This window comes from Symsagittifera roscoffensis, chromosome 3 (assembly GCF_963678635.1).
Source record: "Symsagittifera roscoffensis chromosome 3, txSymRosc1.1, whole genome shotgun sequence".
Lineage (NCBI taxonomy): Eukaryota > Metazoa > Xenacoelomorpha > Acoela > Convolutidae > Symsagittifera > Symsagittifera roscoffensis.
In genome coordinates this window covers 51,940,322-51,953,763 of record NC_087064.1, presented here as the reverse complement: position 1 = coordinate 51,953,763, position 13,442 = coordinate 51,940,322, and the positions used below count along the sequence as shown (strand labels likewise).

At 36.1% G+C, this 13,442-nt stretch overlaps 1 protein-coding gene across 1 annotated transcript in view; it reads left to right on the top strand.

The window, feature by feature from the left end:
• The first annotated feature begins 1,253 nt into the window (after positions 1-1,253).
• Positions 1,254-13,442, top strand: part of LOC134841314 (uncharacterized) — a 50,057-nt gene continuing 37,868 nt past the window's right edge. The window contains exon 1 of the mRNA XM_063857213.1: positions 1,254-2,264. Within this exon, the coding sequence (XP_063713283.1) occupies positions 1,868-2,264 (397 nt within the window). The 5' untranslated portion in view covers positions 1,254-1,867. The remainder of the gene's footprint in view (positions 2,265-13,442) is intronic.

The following is a 13,442-nucleotide window of genomic DNA, read 5'->3' as shown; positions in this document are numbered from 1 at the left end:
TAAAAGATTTTGACAGCAACTGGCTATCCTGACAATGATTGGATTGACTTAGAAGCGCTATAATTGAGATTCAGTTTTTAGAAATTTTTTCTAATTTTGAAGAAGAAATCCAGCTGTATTTTATTTTCATCATAGTCAATGCTAGTTTGGCGCTCATGGACCCAAATTTAGATTTCTTAGTCGTCTGAAATATAAAAACGCAGTTAATTTTCACGCTTATATGTATTCTAGTGATAATTATACCTCAAAATGCGGCGCCGATAGCTTCCGCGATCTAAAGTCTAACGGGAAGTTTTAAAATCACGCGCTGCGATCTCCCGTGCGGACTCACCCAACAGACTTCCGACCTTCACAAAAGACTTCAGACCAACATGGTAGACTTTGAATTCTTCAATACAATTTCAAAACATGTAGGCATTTGTACACCTTGACATGTACTTTTCTGATTTATATATTTCATTTGTAGCGTAAGACCTTTTTTTGCTTTTTTCTCTCCTTTTCTCCGCCTTAATAACTATTTTTGATGTTGTTGTCCTCTGTCTGTTCTGTTTAATTTCGGTCATTTGCTGGCGGCACTTTGGGATTAACTCGATTAAATCCTATTCTTTAGGAATTTTTCCATTTATCATTCCCCATCAGCGGCTTTATATGTGATCATTGGCACTAAAAAGACAATAAAAACATACCTTTTAACGGGACTTTTTGTACTTCATTTTATGCGGATAATCAAAATATCATTTTTCACTGTCATGCTTATACACAGACAACTTGTTCCTTCCTGTAATATATACGTTGATTTTTCTGATAAATTTTCTTTTAAATGCCAGATTCTCGTAGTTAAAAATTTCCCGTATCTTTCAGGTCAAACCATTGGAAAAAACCTGAGCATATTTTGTTCATTCGGTCTCTATGCTTAAACTAAATTAATTATAATGGAACTAATGAACGGTATCCAAAAAATCCTGATGGTTTCATAGCTGCCAAAATTGTTTAAAACATTTTGTTTCCTTACTACTTATTAATTTTGCTTTTAACTTCTCTTTCAAATGGTCGCTTAAAATCATTATAAATATCTTGTATCTCAAAAGGTTTGCTAGAAAAGTTCAATTATTCAATGACCAGAGTTCTACCTGTTTCAATTTTTGGGCTAAAAAGTATTTGAAGCAAGTAGTAGTATATGCCACTTCAGTGCAGACTGCTTGAAAATTCAGCCAATTGGAGGCGTGAAATTTTTTCCAATTTCCCGTGGTTGGAAAAAATCAGAAAGTCTCTTACCTCCATTTAACTCAAGTGCAAAAAAAGAGTTGGAATAAATTACTCTTCTTATAGCCATTCTTTCTCATAACCAATGTTTTCATGTTATCTTAATAAACTTTCAATCTAAAAACGTCAAAATCTTTCTCTGGCGTCATTATTTTTTCCAAATGTCACAAGCTGAAATGATTTTGAGTTATTTCAAAATTTAGCTCCACAATGGCTTGCCCACTTTTTCAATCAATAAGTAAATCACTTACCATCGACTATCAGCCATGAAAGACTGTTCACGGCTGATGGGTGACAATTTCACGGTCGGTTGACCGTTAGGTTTTTATTATGAAGACTGCATGGTGTTTTACGGCGGATTATTATTTTTACACTCCGTTAGTTGTTTAATTGTGTTTTTTTTCTGCGCCCTTCGCTCTAAGCTTGCATTCCTGTGTACCTGGAAAAAAATTGTTGCTCTCAAAACTAGTTGATCATCTTCGTATATCATAAACTATAATGACCTTTTCTGAGTAACTAGTGTTTTTTCTTTTCCTAGTTCTTTGCTTCATTTATTGTTTCGAAGCTTGTAAATTCTGAAGCAATTTCCATACTTGGTCTCAAAATGGATGTGCAAGTGGAGTCTAACGGCTTCGAAACTCCTAAATCGATCCTAAGGCGAACCCACGAATACCCAATGAAGCAGCTCTCTCATAATAGTGACTTATCTAACGGGTCGCTAAAAGCTGTGGACTCAAAAATCACGACTGTAATAGACTCCAAAAATACCTTTTACCCTGGAACTAATCTCCAGTACTCACCTGTTCGGAAGTTGCGAATCCAAGAACAGTCCTGGACGGCCGGGCAAAAAGCGGCCAAACTGGCGGTTATTTTGGCAATTTTGATCGCAGTTGCTCTTTTGTGTGCCTCTATTATTCTATACAGTTTTTCTACAGAGTTGGATGCGTTCAGCTGTGGGACTAGCGGAATTTGTGATTTCGGATCTGGCAAAGTCTACCAAGGTAAGAGTTTTGAATGCCGACCGAACCTAAATTTATTCTAAGGATGCTTTTGACGCCAATATATACTACTTTTGAGGTGAATCACGCTCGGATGAAACGCAACGTTGGTCGAAATTTCCAAAAGGTGACTAGAAGCAGCTTTGACTTTGACCTGGTACTTTTTCAAAAAACCTTCATTTCAATAAAAGCTAGTCTAAATAGACAGTAAAGCTGAAAACTCGCAATTAATTGAACCAAAAGCATACAAAATTTTTTAAAGTAGTCTCAATGTCTAGAAAAATGAATTGGACAATGTGACTAAACAACTACACAAAAATTGGACAGATACCAATTGACATGTTGCAATGTATCATAGTGCTAAATCAGTTATCCAAGTCTGTTTAGTTCTTGATAGTTCCTTTTGTCAAACATTTCATTTCATCTCAATGCTAAACATCTTTGGCAGGTGTTTGGCCTTCGGAGTCTTTGACACCTTCGGATATTATCTAAAACATTGTCTCGTTTGATCTAAGCTATAATCAAGTTGCACTTTCTGGAAATTTTAATTCAAGTATCGAATTAGCGTTTTTCCCATCAGGCGCAGTCAACAGGCCCAAGTGAGGAAAAAAACCCACTAGGAATTCAATCATTTTGGCCAGCTAAAAGTGTGGAACACCCCATGTTATGGGAGTTTTGGTTGAATCGCTTCCAGTGGGGAATGGTCGCGAAACATTCTATAAATCCAAAGAATTATTGCTAGGCGGATAAACTGGACGAAGTTGCCGGAAGAAGTGGATGGAAAAACTAGGTTAGTGGGGGAACAAATTTTAATCTCGAACTTATACCTTTGCCTGGGAGAGAAAAGACAGGAGGAGTTTCACAAACGTAGACCACATCTGGAATTGGTGGGAGACGCACGTTATCCGAGGGTGCTCGATGCGATGGAGGGGGAATTCAAAAAGGAACGAAATGAAACCTACGAAAAATTTCAGATGTTGTCGAGAAAGCGGAGAATCGGGGAATCATTGGAGCAGTTTCATGCTGTTCTTAGTGGATTGGCGGCGTGTCGTTCATTCGGGACACTGGAGTCACGAGTGTTACGCGATGTTTTCATTGTTAATATGACAAATCGTGAGGCCCAAAACGAGTTGTGCAGGGCCACAAAAACCCCGGAAGAGGCGTACTGGATCGCTCTCTCTTATGCGCGAGGGGACAAAAAGCTAAAACTTATGTTACGATCGGAGGCACAGCGTCCAGCAGTACCGGAGGCGGCGGAATACAAATCAGGACGGAACCGGTGGGAGCCATTCGAGGAAGATATCGAAGTAACCGGGGGAGAAGACGCAGCCAAACGAAAGGCCAAAGATCGTACCGAGGGGGCATAAACACGGAGACCGGAGGTGCTACATTTGCGACAAACCCGGGTTCAAGAGAGAGCACATGAACGAGTGTGCTGCCAAAAATGTGACTTGCAACTTCTGCCGGAAAATTGGGAACTTCGAACGGACCTGTCGGGCCAAGAAAAACAATAGGGAGAATTCATCGGTCGGAATTATTCAGGGGCAGGATAGTCAGTGACGATTCGAATCCAAAGAAACGGGGGACGAAGAATCGCAGCACGAAAGCTCGGTGGGATGGAAGAAGGATGGTAAAGAAAAAAGAGTCCGATCATGGGATTCCGATAGTTCGGGGGGGGGGGGGGGGGCTTTATCGTGATGGCAGTACCAACAAGGAAGCAGACGGAGCTACGCGTAGCGGGGGCGAAATTTCCCATTCAATCAACAGGCGAAAAACTAGTGTGTGCATCGACAGTGGGTCGGTAATCTCAATATTTACCATTAATGAACTCCGAAAACATTAGGCGCCTCAGGTATAAATTTTCAGGAAGTCGAGCCGAAGGACAAAGCATTTCGCAATACGGGAATAAACCAATGAACTTACTGGAGACGATGTGAGTAGAGCTGGCATCGAATGGGTGGAGTACAGCTGCTGTAATCAAGGTAATTTGAGGAGCTCGACCATCAGTTATCGGACTAGACTTGATGGCCCGCTTAGGATTGCATTTAGTCCAGAGAAAGCTGGGTCAGGAAGTGATGGCGATCCAGGACGAATCCGGTGTCGACAACGGGGTTCAGTTGTAGAAGTGGGAAGATTAGTTCAGTAAGCCATTCACTTATATCTTTAAACGGGTGGGAAAATACGTAATTATAAAATGTAAGCCGAGTTTTTTGCTAACTTGATACCGATTCAACATAAAGGACGAAGGGTCCCAATCGTGCTGCAAGAGAAGTTCGACGGGGAGATTTATAAACTACTTAAACAAGGGCATATAGAAAAATTGGAAGAATGTTCAGACAAATTTTTTGTATCACCACCGATCAGCACGGCGAAGAAGGACGGTTCGGTAAAACTCGCACTGGAGGCACGTGAATTGAATTAGCAAGTACAAAAAAATAAGTACCAAATGTCAAATTTTGAAGAAATAAATAGATTTGGCTAACTGATTTAGCACTATGACATACCCTCTTGTAAAAACAAATGTACTGCACTGGTATTGATTTAGGTAAATTTAAAAAGTATACAAAAAGTTTTCAAACACAAAGTTTTGATTGGCCCCGCCGACCCTAGAATGGGAAATTTCGCCCCCGCTACGCATAGCTCCGTCTGCTTCCTTGTTCGTCCCCCTCCCCCAAACAATCGGAACCCCATGATCTGACTTGTTTTTCTTTACCATCCTTCACCCATCCCACTGAGCTTTCGTGCTGCGATTATTCGTCCCCCGTCTCTTCCGATTCGAATCGTTCCTGACTAACATGCCCCTGAATAATTCCGACCGATGAATTCTCCCTATTGTTTTTCTTGGCCCGACAGGTCCGTTCGAAGTGCCCAATAAGGTGGCAGAAGTTACAGGTCGCATTTTTGGCAGCACACTCGTTCATATGCTCTCTCGTGAACCCGGGTTTGTCGCAATTGTAGCACCTCCGGTCTCCCGTGTTTATGACCTCTAATTTAGCCTAAATTTAAACTATTTAGCCTAGATTTTCTCATTTTTGCTGCATTAAATTTAGTTTGCAGTTTGCTTTTGTTTTAAAAACATGCGGAACGAAAAAATTTAAAAAACACAAAACTTCAAAAACAATGAAAACTTTTTGTTTTATTTTTAAAAAATGTCAAACCATTTTTGCTTTTGCTGATTATTTCTTTAGTATTTGATTTTCACAAGTTCAACATCTGCGGTCAGAACATCTCGTGTTGCATTTACAGCGAACAGATAGCCTTGCTACCCCTAAATTTATTTGTTTGTTTGAAAAGAGTGTAATATCAGTGCTACTATAGAATATAAGTTTCAGTACGTTTTTTCTCTCTACGATGAAAAAGAGCAAAATTACCATAGAGAGTTGTTAAAAATTTATCTAAGCTTTTCGATATTTTTTTTCTGACGCTCCATTTTGCCAAATTTGGAACTATGAGATGATCGCTCAAATGCTTCTTATTTCATGACAAAGCCGGCATCATACATGCAAAGAAACAACCTGACGAAAAATTCTGTCACGTTATGTGATGTCGACCAGCACAAAATTTCAGAATTTTTGGGAATTTGTTCATTACATATTTAAAAAAATACCATCTGAGGTCTCAGGTCTCCGAAGCTTACTTCCGATTCAATGCTTATTTGATCAACAAACAGACTTGATCTATTTTAGCTATTATGAATTTTTTTACATAAGAAAAAATGTCTGAAACCGGCAACAAACTCCTGGAACTGGCAAAAATTTGTATCGTTAGCAATAAGTTAAATCAAAGATTATCTTCAGGGCCGGATTTAAGAGGGGGCAGCGGGGGGCGTACGCCCCCTCCCCCAGGGATTCGACCACCTGCCTACCCAAAGTTTCCCCCCTTTGTACTATTGTGAGATATCCAGACTTGGCGACGGATCCTAAAATTTTTCTAAAGGCGCCTTTGGCGCCAATAAATACTCATTTTAAGGGGGAGCGCGCACCAAAATTTAGTCAAGAAGCGCGCGCGCAGAAAATTTGGTCAAAACAGCGTCTTTTAGTGCTTCAGGTTAGCTCGCAAAATCAATTTGGTCGACCTAAAAAAAGGTCGTCAAAGTTTTAGAAAATTTTTTGAAAATCCGCCCCCCTCAAAAATCGAGAAAATCCTAGATCTGCCCCTGGTTATCTTATTAATTTCATATTCTGCAAAAAAACAACAAAAAAACAACTTTTAATGACGGCTGTGCTGTTTTCGGTTACCGGATATTGTTTGTTGATCAGACGCCATCTTGAAAAAATCTTGTCAATAGAAGATGTTATCTTAAATTATTGACTCTCTGATATCAGAATAAAAAGAATAAAAGTGAACTAATTTTAAACAAGACTCCTTGTTAAACACGAATGATCCCTTAAACAAGAATTCAAGCAGGAATGTACCATCTGCCTCTAAATGGTCTCATTTAAATTTGATAAAGAAAAATTTTTTTGTCTCACAGCAGCTAACACAAAGTTTGAGAAATTTGAGTCATTCAGGGAATTAATTTGACCAATATCTTGCCTCAATTCGAATTGGAACTTCTAGCGTGCAGGATAATTCACCGCTCGCAATCAACTTGCGCCACGCTCTCAGCTTCATATTTGAAACCTTCAAAAAACCCGCAAAAAGTTTTTAATTTTCAAATCCCCGGATTTCTACCAAAAAAGAAAAAAACATTGCCTCTGAAATATCATTTGAGATAAGAACTCAAGGAACCAAAACTTAATTGAGTATAAGAAGGAAATTTCATAAAAATTACTATTTTGATTGTCGAATTTGGTCTAGTAAAACAAAACCACCGCAAACATAATTATAAAGTTACTTTCTTCAAAGGTTAGAACCACAGGTGCAAACTTTAAATGCATCTTTTTTGGGCGTTGTCGAGTGGTAAAAAAATTATACGCTAAGCATTTATTTATGTTCAGTTTTGCAACAAGCTTCACAATATAATTTTGCTCGAACCGTTTCATTTCTGATCTCTTGCACATAGTTCTTGATTCAAAACTAAGTAATCCTCTTTAACTAGTTCAAACTGATGAAAAAATTCAATAACGAGTTATAGATCAACCCAACAGGTAAAATCAACGAATTAAAAAATTCAAATGGCGAAGTGACGATCAAAGAATTGTTTCAAAAACCTCGATTTTTGATGCTTGAACGTTATTGAGCCGGGAAAGGTTATTTGAAAATTCTTCAGCAAAATTCGTGAGTAAAATCAAACAGTTACCTAACTGCCACCAAACAGCAAAGCGGAGCAAAATTGACATTAAAACCCAGAATATTAGAACGAAAGCTGCAGATATCTGACAGAAAACTATATAGCTAAAAGGACTGCATCTTTATAGACAAGGCTGAAATGAATCTCATTGATTTCTAAAGATTTTATGGGAGTTGTTCCTGCGTAAACTTGATTACAAAATTGTTGCCGTGGCTATAAAAGCCATATTTATCATTTTGGCTGTTGAAACCAAAATTTTTTGTATTTGATTTCCTTGTAACTATTAGTTTTTTTAATTAATTAAATAATAAAAAAATTTAATTTGACGTTTCGTTTGTTTCCCTTTCATGTCAATTTTTACATTGATAGCTATATCGCACTATTGCCTAAAATTTATCTGTCTTGAATAGTTTTTTGCACTTTTGATGCTTCATTGTTTCTCAAAAGGCTTTCCTATACATAATTTTTTTCAACTAACTTTTTCCATTGATAAAAATTGATTATCTTAGACTTCTGTAGCATAACTATTGACACTATGATTGAATACAAATGCCATTTTCAGAAGTTGACTCCGTTTTGAATAGATAATAATCGATTGTAATCCATTTCAAACTATTTAAAAAAACCTCCTTTATTGAATTTTTGGCTAAATTGAATGATTACTTGAAACCTCGTGCAGACGCAGAAAACTTATTTTTGTAGTATTTGAAGTCATCTAGTTTTTTTAAAAACATTGCAATGGGTTCCTTAAATATAATTACGTTTGCAAAAAAAAGACTGTGTTGTAATTATGAACTGGAGTTTTTTACCGTGAACAACTTATCGTGCAACTTTTTACTCAGTTTCATTACCGAATACTAACAACTTCCAGATTCCTTCGCACTTGGCCATTCGTAACGCAGTCACTTTTGCTCCTCAGGTCCGGTGTTCAAATCCCGGCCTGGAACTTCTTTTTTCATTAAGTTTGCGATAGATTTTTTTCCGGTGGAACTTGATTTGCTGGATTTTAATTTATCTGTGCAACTTTTCGGCTTAATTGCCAGATATTTTTGTGCTGTAAGAAAGTATCCTGGAGTTGCAAGCTTTCGAAAAAGTCTGTGGGGAAATATTTGACCCGTTATTTTTTCGTTTTCTCAAAAACTACCCTTCCAAATCTGATATTTGGTCTAAATAAACACAACAGGTTTTGGAAAGCTCCCTGCATAAGCGGCTACATCAATTTTCATACACATAAAGTTATGGTCCGGGAATAGTCAAATTTTTGATTTTTTGACCGTTTTTTGAATAATTTTAACTTTTCTCGAAAACTAACCTCTCAAATCTGAGACTGCTAGTTCAATGGAGATAAAGAGTATCGGGCAGCAAGAAGTTCGGCTGCAATAACGGCCACTCACAAAAATTTTGATATCAAAAGTATAGCCCTCGGAAAAGTCGAAACTCTTTGATTTTTTTAAAACTGACTTTCTCGAGAATTACCCTCCCAAATCTGAGTTTTTGGGTTTAATCGAAATTAAAGGTTATGTGAATATGTTTTGCATCAGCGGCTATGCAAAAAAACTCTTTACATAAAAAACAATGCTTCTCAAAAATGTTTTTTTTTTGACAACTTTTTGGACTTTTCTCGCTAACCATCCTGCCAAATCTCATATCATAAGTTTAATCAAAACAACAAGTAGTTGAAAGCCTGCAATTATAATTTGCTACGCTGCATTTTGTTTTGAAAAAGAAATGGCCATCAAACAAGGTAAAAACTTTGAAAATTTGACTTTTTTTGTAATTTTTTTTCAATTGTTTTGAAAACAACCATGCTTTTTTTCAGGTTGTTTGTTCAATCGAGAAAGCCGGTTTGGAAATTTTCTCCACTTTAGCCGCCACGACCAGAAAAAAATCCTTGCTTTCTGAAAGTTTTTTGACCGCTATGAAAAAATCGGTTGCGAGAATTTTTCCTGCAGAAGCTGCGACTCCTTAGTTTTTTTTGTAGGAGAAATGTTGTGTCCTATTATCTCACTCCTCTCACTTACTTTAGTAGAGAAGTCACTAAGTTTAGGGCAAAGTCCAATTATATCCCGCAACTGTTTACCAAATTTATACAATATCAAACACGTTCCTCCCGCGCCCCCTAGTTGTTGTTTTCTATCGAGATATACAAAAACTTTGGTTCGCCTAGTTTTTAACCTTTTCCCATTTTTTCTAGTTATGCTTTTCATGTTTGTGTTGTATCGCAAGTAGTGCAAAGATCCGCCCGACTCTGTGTTGATTTATAGTTCATGAAAATCCGGTGAGGATTGACATCGTACGGCATAGGTATTCGATTATTTTCGAGACAGGAACTTTAATGATCTTCAAAAAATTTATTCGATTGCTATGTAAGAAGACAGCCATTATACCCACAAAACTTCAATCAGTCTGACTCAAAACCAAAATAGATGCTTTAAAATGAATGACGTCATTATAATTTTTTTGTAGTATCATTCCTTTTTGGTTGAAAATGACACTAGTTTCAATGGCAGGCTTATACTTTTCTCTTATCGGATCATATTACACTTTGGTTGCAAGAAAAAACCTTCAGATTAACAAATTTTTCTACTTATATATGTTTAATTAGCGTGGAGTGCGATAAATTGTAACTATTTTTGGTTCGTTTTTTGCCTAGTTCCTGAAGTGAACTAAATTTTTCTTCTGCTATGAATAAATTGAATTTGATTGTTTTCATGTGTTATCTGAGATTTTGAGAATAATTTTCTTAAATGAGAAAATACTAATTAATGTATTTAATTTGTTGCTAATTCGTAGCAATTTTGACAGTGGATAGGATAGTGTATCTTAGGTGCTTAATCCAAAAATGGGTTTGTCAAAATGAGCATTAGAAGGAGTTAGTTTTGAAGCGCTGCCAGACAAGAATCTTCGTGTAACTTGATCCTTCTCCACGTACTCTTTCAATCTGTTGCCGCGACATTTCGGATAGAGATATTTCAACCAATTTAAAACTGAGATATTTCAGCCAAAAAAAATCAAGACAAATCGACCAGCAAAATTTCAGCCACTTTACTATTGCAGCAATATTTCTAGACGTTATCCAATTAAAACAGCATTGGCAAACACTGAACACTTGCTCCGCTTCCCTTTGCTGCACTTATATTCGGCAAGAGAGGATTATTTCGCAAAAATCAGTTTTTTTGCCACTCTAGACGGCTTCAGAGGTCTGAGCCTGAAATTGGCTGAGAACTCTTCATTTTAAAATGGCTGTAATGTCTGGCTTATTTTTGCAGAAAAGCCTCGGTATTTTTTTCCCGAAAAGTCTCAATCTGAAATGTCTGAGCAAAAAAGCTTTGGTTATCGAAAAGAGTAACGGAGTTTTTGAGCTCAGGGTCGATTTTTTCTCCAGACAAATTTCGATTTTTAATTTTTTGACAGAATATGTAAAAAAGTCTTTTGTCTGTGAGTGTGTTTCACCTAAAATTGTATAAGATTGTAGAAGTTTAAAGGTGGCCAGGGGTTTTTAGCAGACCAGGCTTTTAGCAGACAAAAAATTATCCAATCAAAAACTTTATTTTTTTGGAAAAAAAAAGAATAAAAAATCAAATAATTAATTTTTTTCGACTGCCTAACAGCAAAAAAAGCAACGGGCCCAACACAATTTTAGCTTATAGCTGAAGGTTTATAGAGTTTGTCGACAAATCAAGGCAATTACTTCCCAATATTTCATCTTAGATCAATTTCCAACAAAACATAAAACTTTCAGTCTCAAAAGATTCTGGTCCAGGTTTTGAAAATTTCATGTCATCAGAGGCGGATATTTCGCTTGACTTAGGCGTCAAACATGGTCCCCACAACCCTTAAATTCCAAACATAATCAGAAATTGTTCCAAACGTTCACTTTTTGCTCACGATTTCTTGAATTTGTCTTAAAGTTTTTGCTAAAATTACAGTGGTTTTTCCATTCGGTATAAAGGACAGACTAAAATTATTTGGATAATTTTTAAATTTTTGAATCAACTAAATGCAAAGTGTTACAACCAATTTCCTGAACTTTTCGCAAAATGAATCGAGAATAAAGAAACCAACAAAGTTCAAACAGCCAGTTTTATTAATAAGTCGCCAGTTTCACTGGAGATCAACAATGGCCGCAAAAGTCACAATTTCGTTTTCTTGATGTAACAGGAATTTCTTTTATCACAATTCAAGGTTCATGGAGGCTCATTTATCCCTTAGGAGAAATTTTTGGGGGCAATTACTAATTTTCGGGTTTCTTTTGAGGCCAAACTTTTACCTTGTTTTTTGGGATCTAGGATGCAAAAAAAATCTACCTGGTCGGAACCATCGAGAAGTTCGTTAGAAAAATTTTGCAGTATGTTTTTGTATGCATTTACCAAAGTTGCGATTAGATCAGTTTTGTTTTTGCTTAAATTTTTTTGTTTGTGATGCTCTAAATTACTATCGCTGGAAGGGTAATTTATTATATTGTTCTGTTGTGAATCGAAAAACTTTAAGCAAGAGTCGATTTAAGTGCATTTGTAATATCGCGTACACTCTTTTTTATAATTTAAATTTAAAAAAATATTTCTGAAAAGGTTTTGACCTCGATTTTTTTTAAACCAAATTTTTGAAAAACTAAATCAACAAAGCTGAGAAACAGCTTAAAATTTATTGAAAGAAGTGAGAGAGGAGTTGACAACCCCTGAAATATATGACTGAATTACTCACTCAGCTAACTTGTCACTTAAGCCTGCTAGTCATAATGATTTGTTTTTTTTTGTCAAAAGACTGGTCGGCTGAAAAAACTAGCCCCCGGTCGCCAATTTGACAATTTGGATCATAAACGCGTGATAAATAATTTCGTGCTAATAACGCATAAGCAGTGGTTTAACAAATGCTGCTCTTGGAATTTTTTTCATGCTTTGCTATATTTGAATTTTATCACTTAGTAACTTAACTTATCGTGTGGCGGGACAAAGTTTAAAAAATTACAAAATTTTTTCCTTGATGTACAATATTCTTTTCAAATTTTTAACAAGGTTACCGTTTTCTATAGAGGTAACAGGCTGCTGGTCGAAACATTCAGGCTGCTGTTGCATGAATTGTTTTTCTACGCACTTACGAATCAAAACTCTAACCTCGTTAACCAAAACAAAAAATCTTTGATAAACTGAAACTATCTAATTAAAAAAGAATAAATGCATAATAGTTTGTTGGAGATTGGCCAGATGCTTCTCTCTTACTGAACTCAAGCGCTTATCTAGAATTTTATACTCAGTGAGATTTTGAAAAAGCTTCCAAATACTTCTTGACCTGTTTCAGTTCAATCAAAATAATTATCTGACCTCTCCTAAGAAAACCAAGACAAAAATACAAAAACACTCCATTCCGATTGAAGAATTTCACGAAAATCTACCTGATTTACTACAATTTTGCTTCAACTTTTTACAAAGATATCAGTTCAACGCCTTAGCAAGGGCACAATATTTTCAAGGGCACAAAGAAAAACAGAATTTATTGAAGTCAAATGATCGCAAGTTTTCAAGAATGTAGTTTGAGGTAAAAAAAAAACAGTAAAATGAAGTGTTAAACTGCGATGAATTTAAAAACAGAGACCAAAAAGTCTCATAAAAATTGTCTCATAGAAATTTTGTTCTGAAATGTAACATTTTATGAAACGTAATACGTAGCAACTGCACTAAACAGGAAATAAGATAACTTTAAATAAATTGTAAATTTCATGAATAAACCCTCGAAAAAATCCATTATAATCGATTAAAATCGATTATAATGGATTATATTGACAAAAAAATATTAGGATTATAATCCATTTTTAATTGATTATAATAGATTATTTTGTCATTTTATTGCGGACCATATTATGACAATATAATCGATTATGATCCATGGGCGCTCGGTGCGGGAATCTATTATAATCTATCAAATTCCAATATAATCGACATAAAATTAAA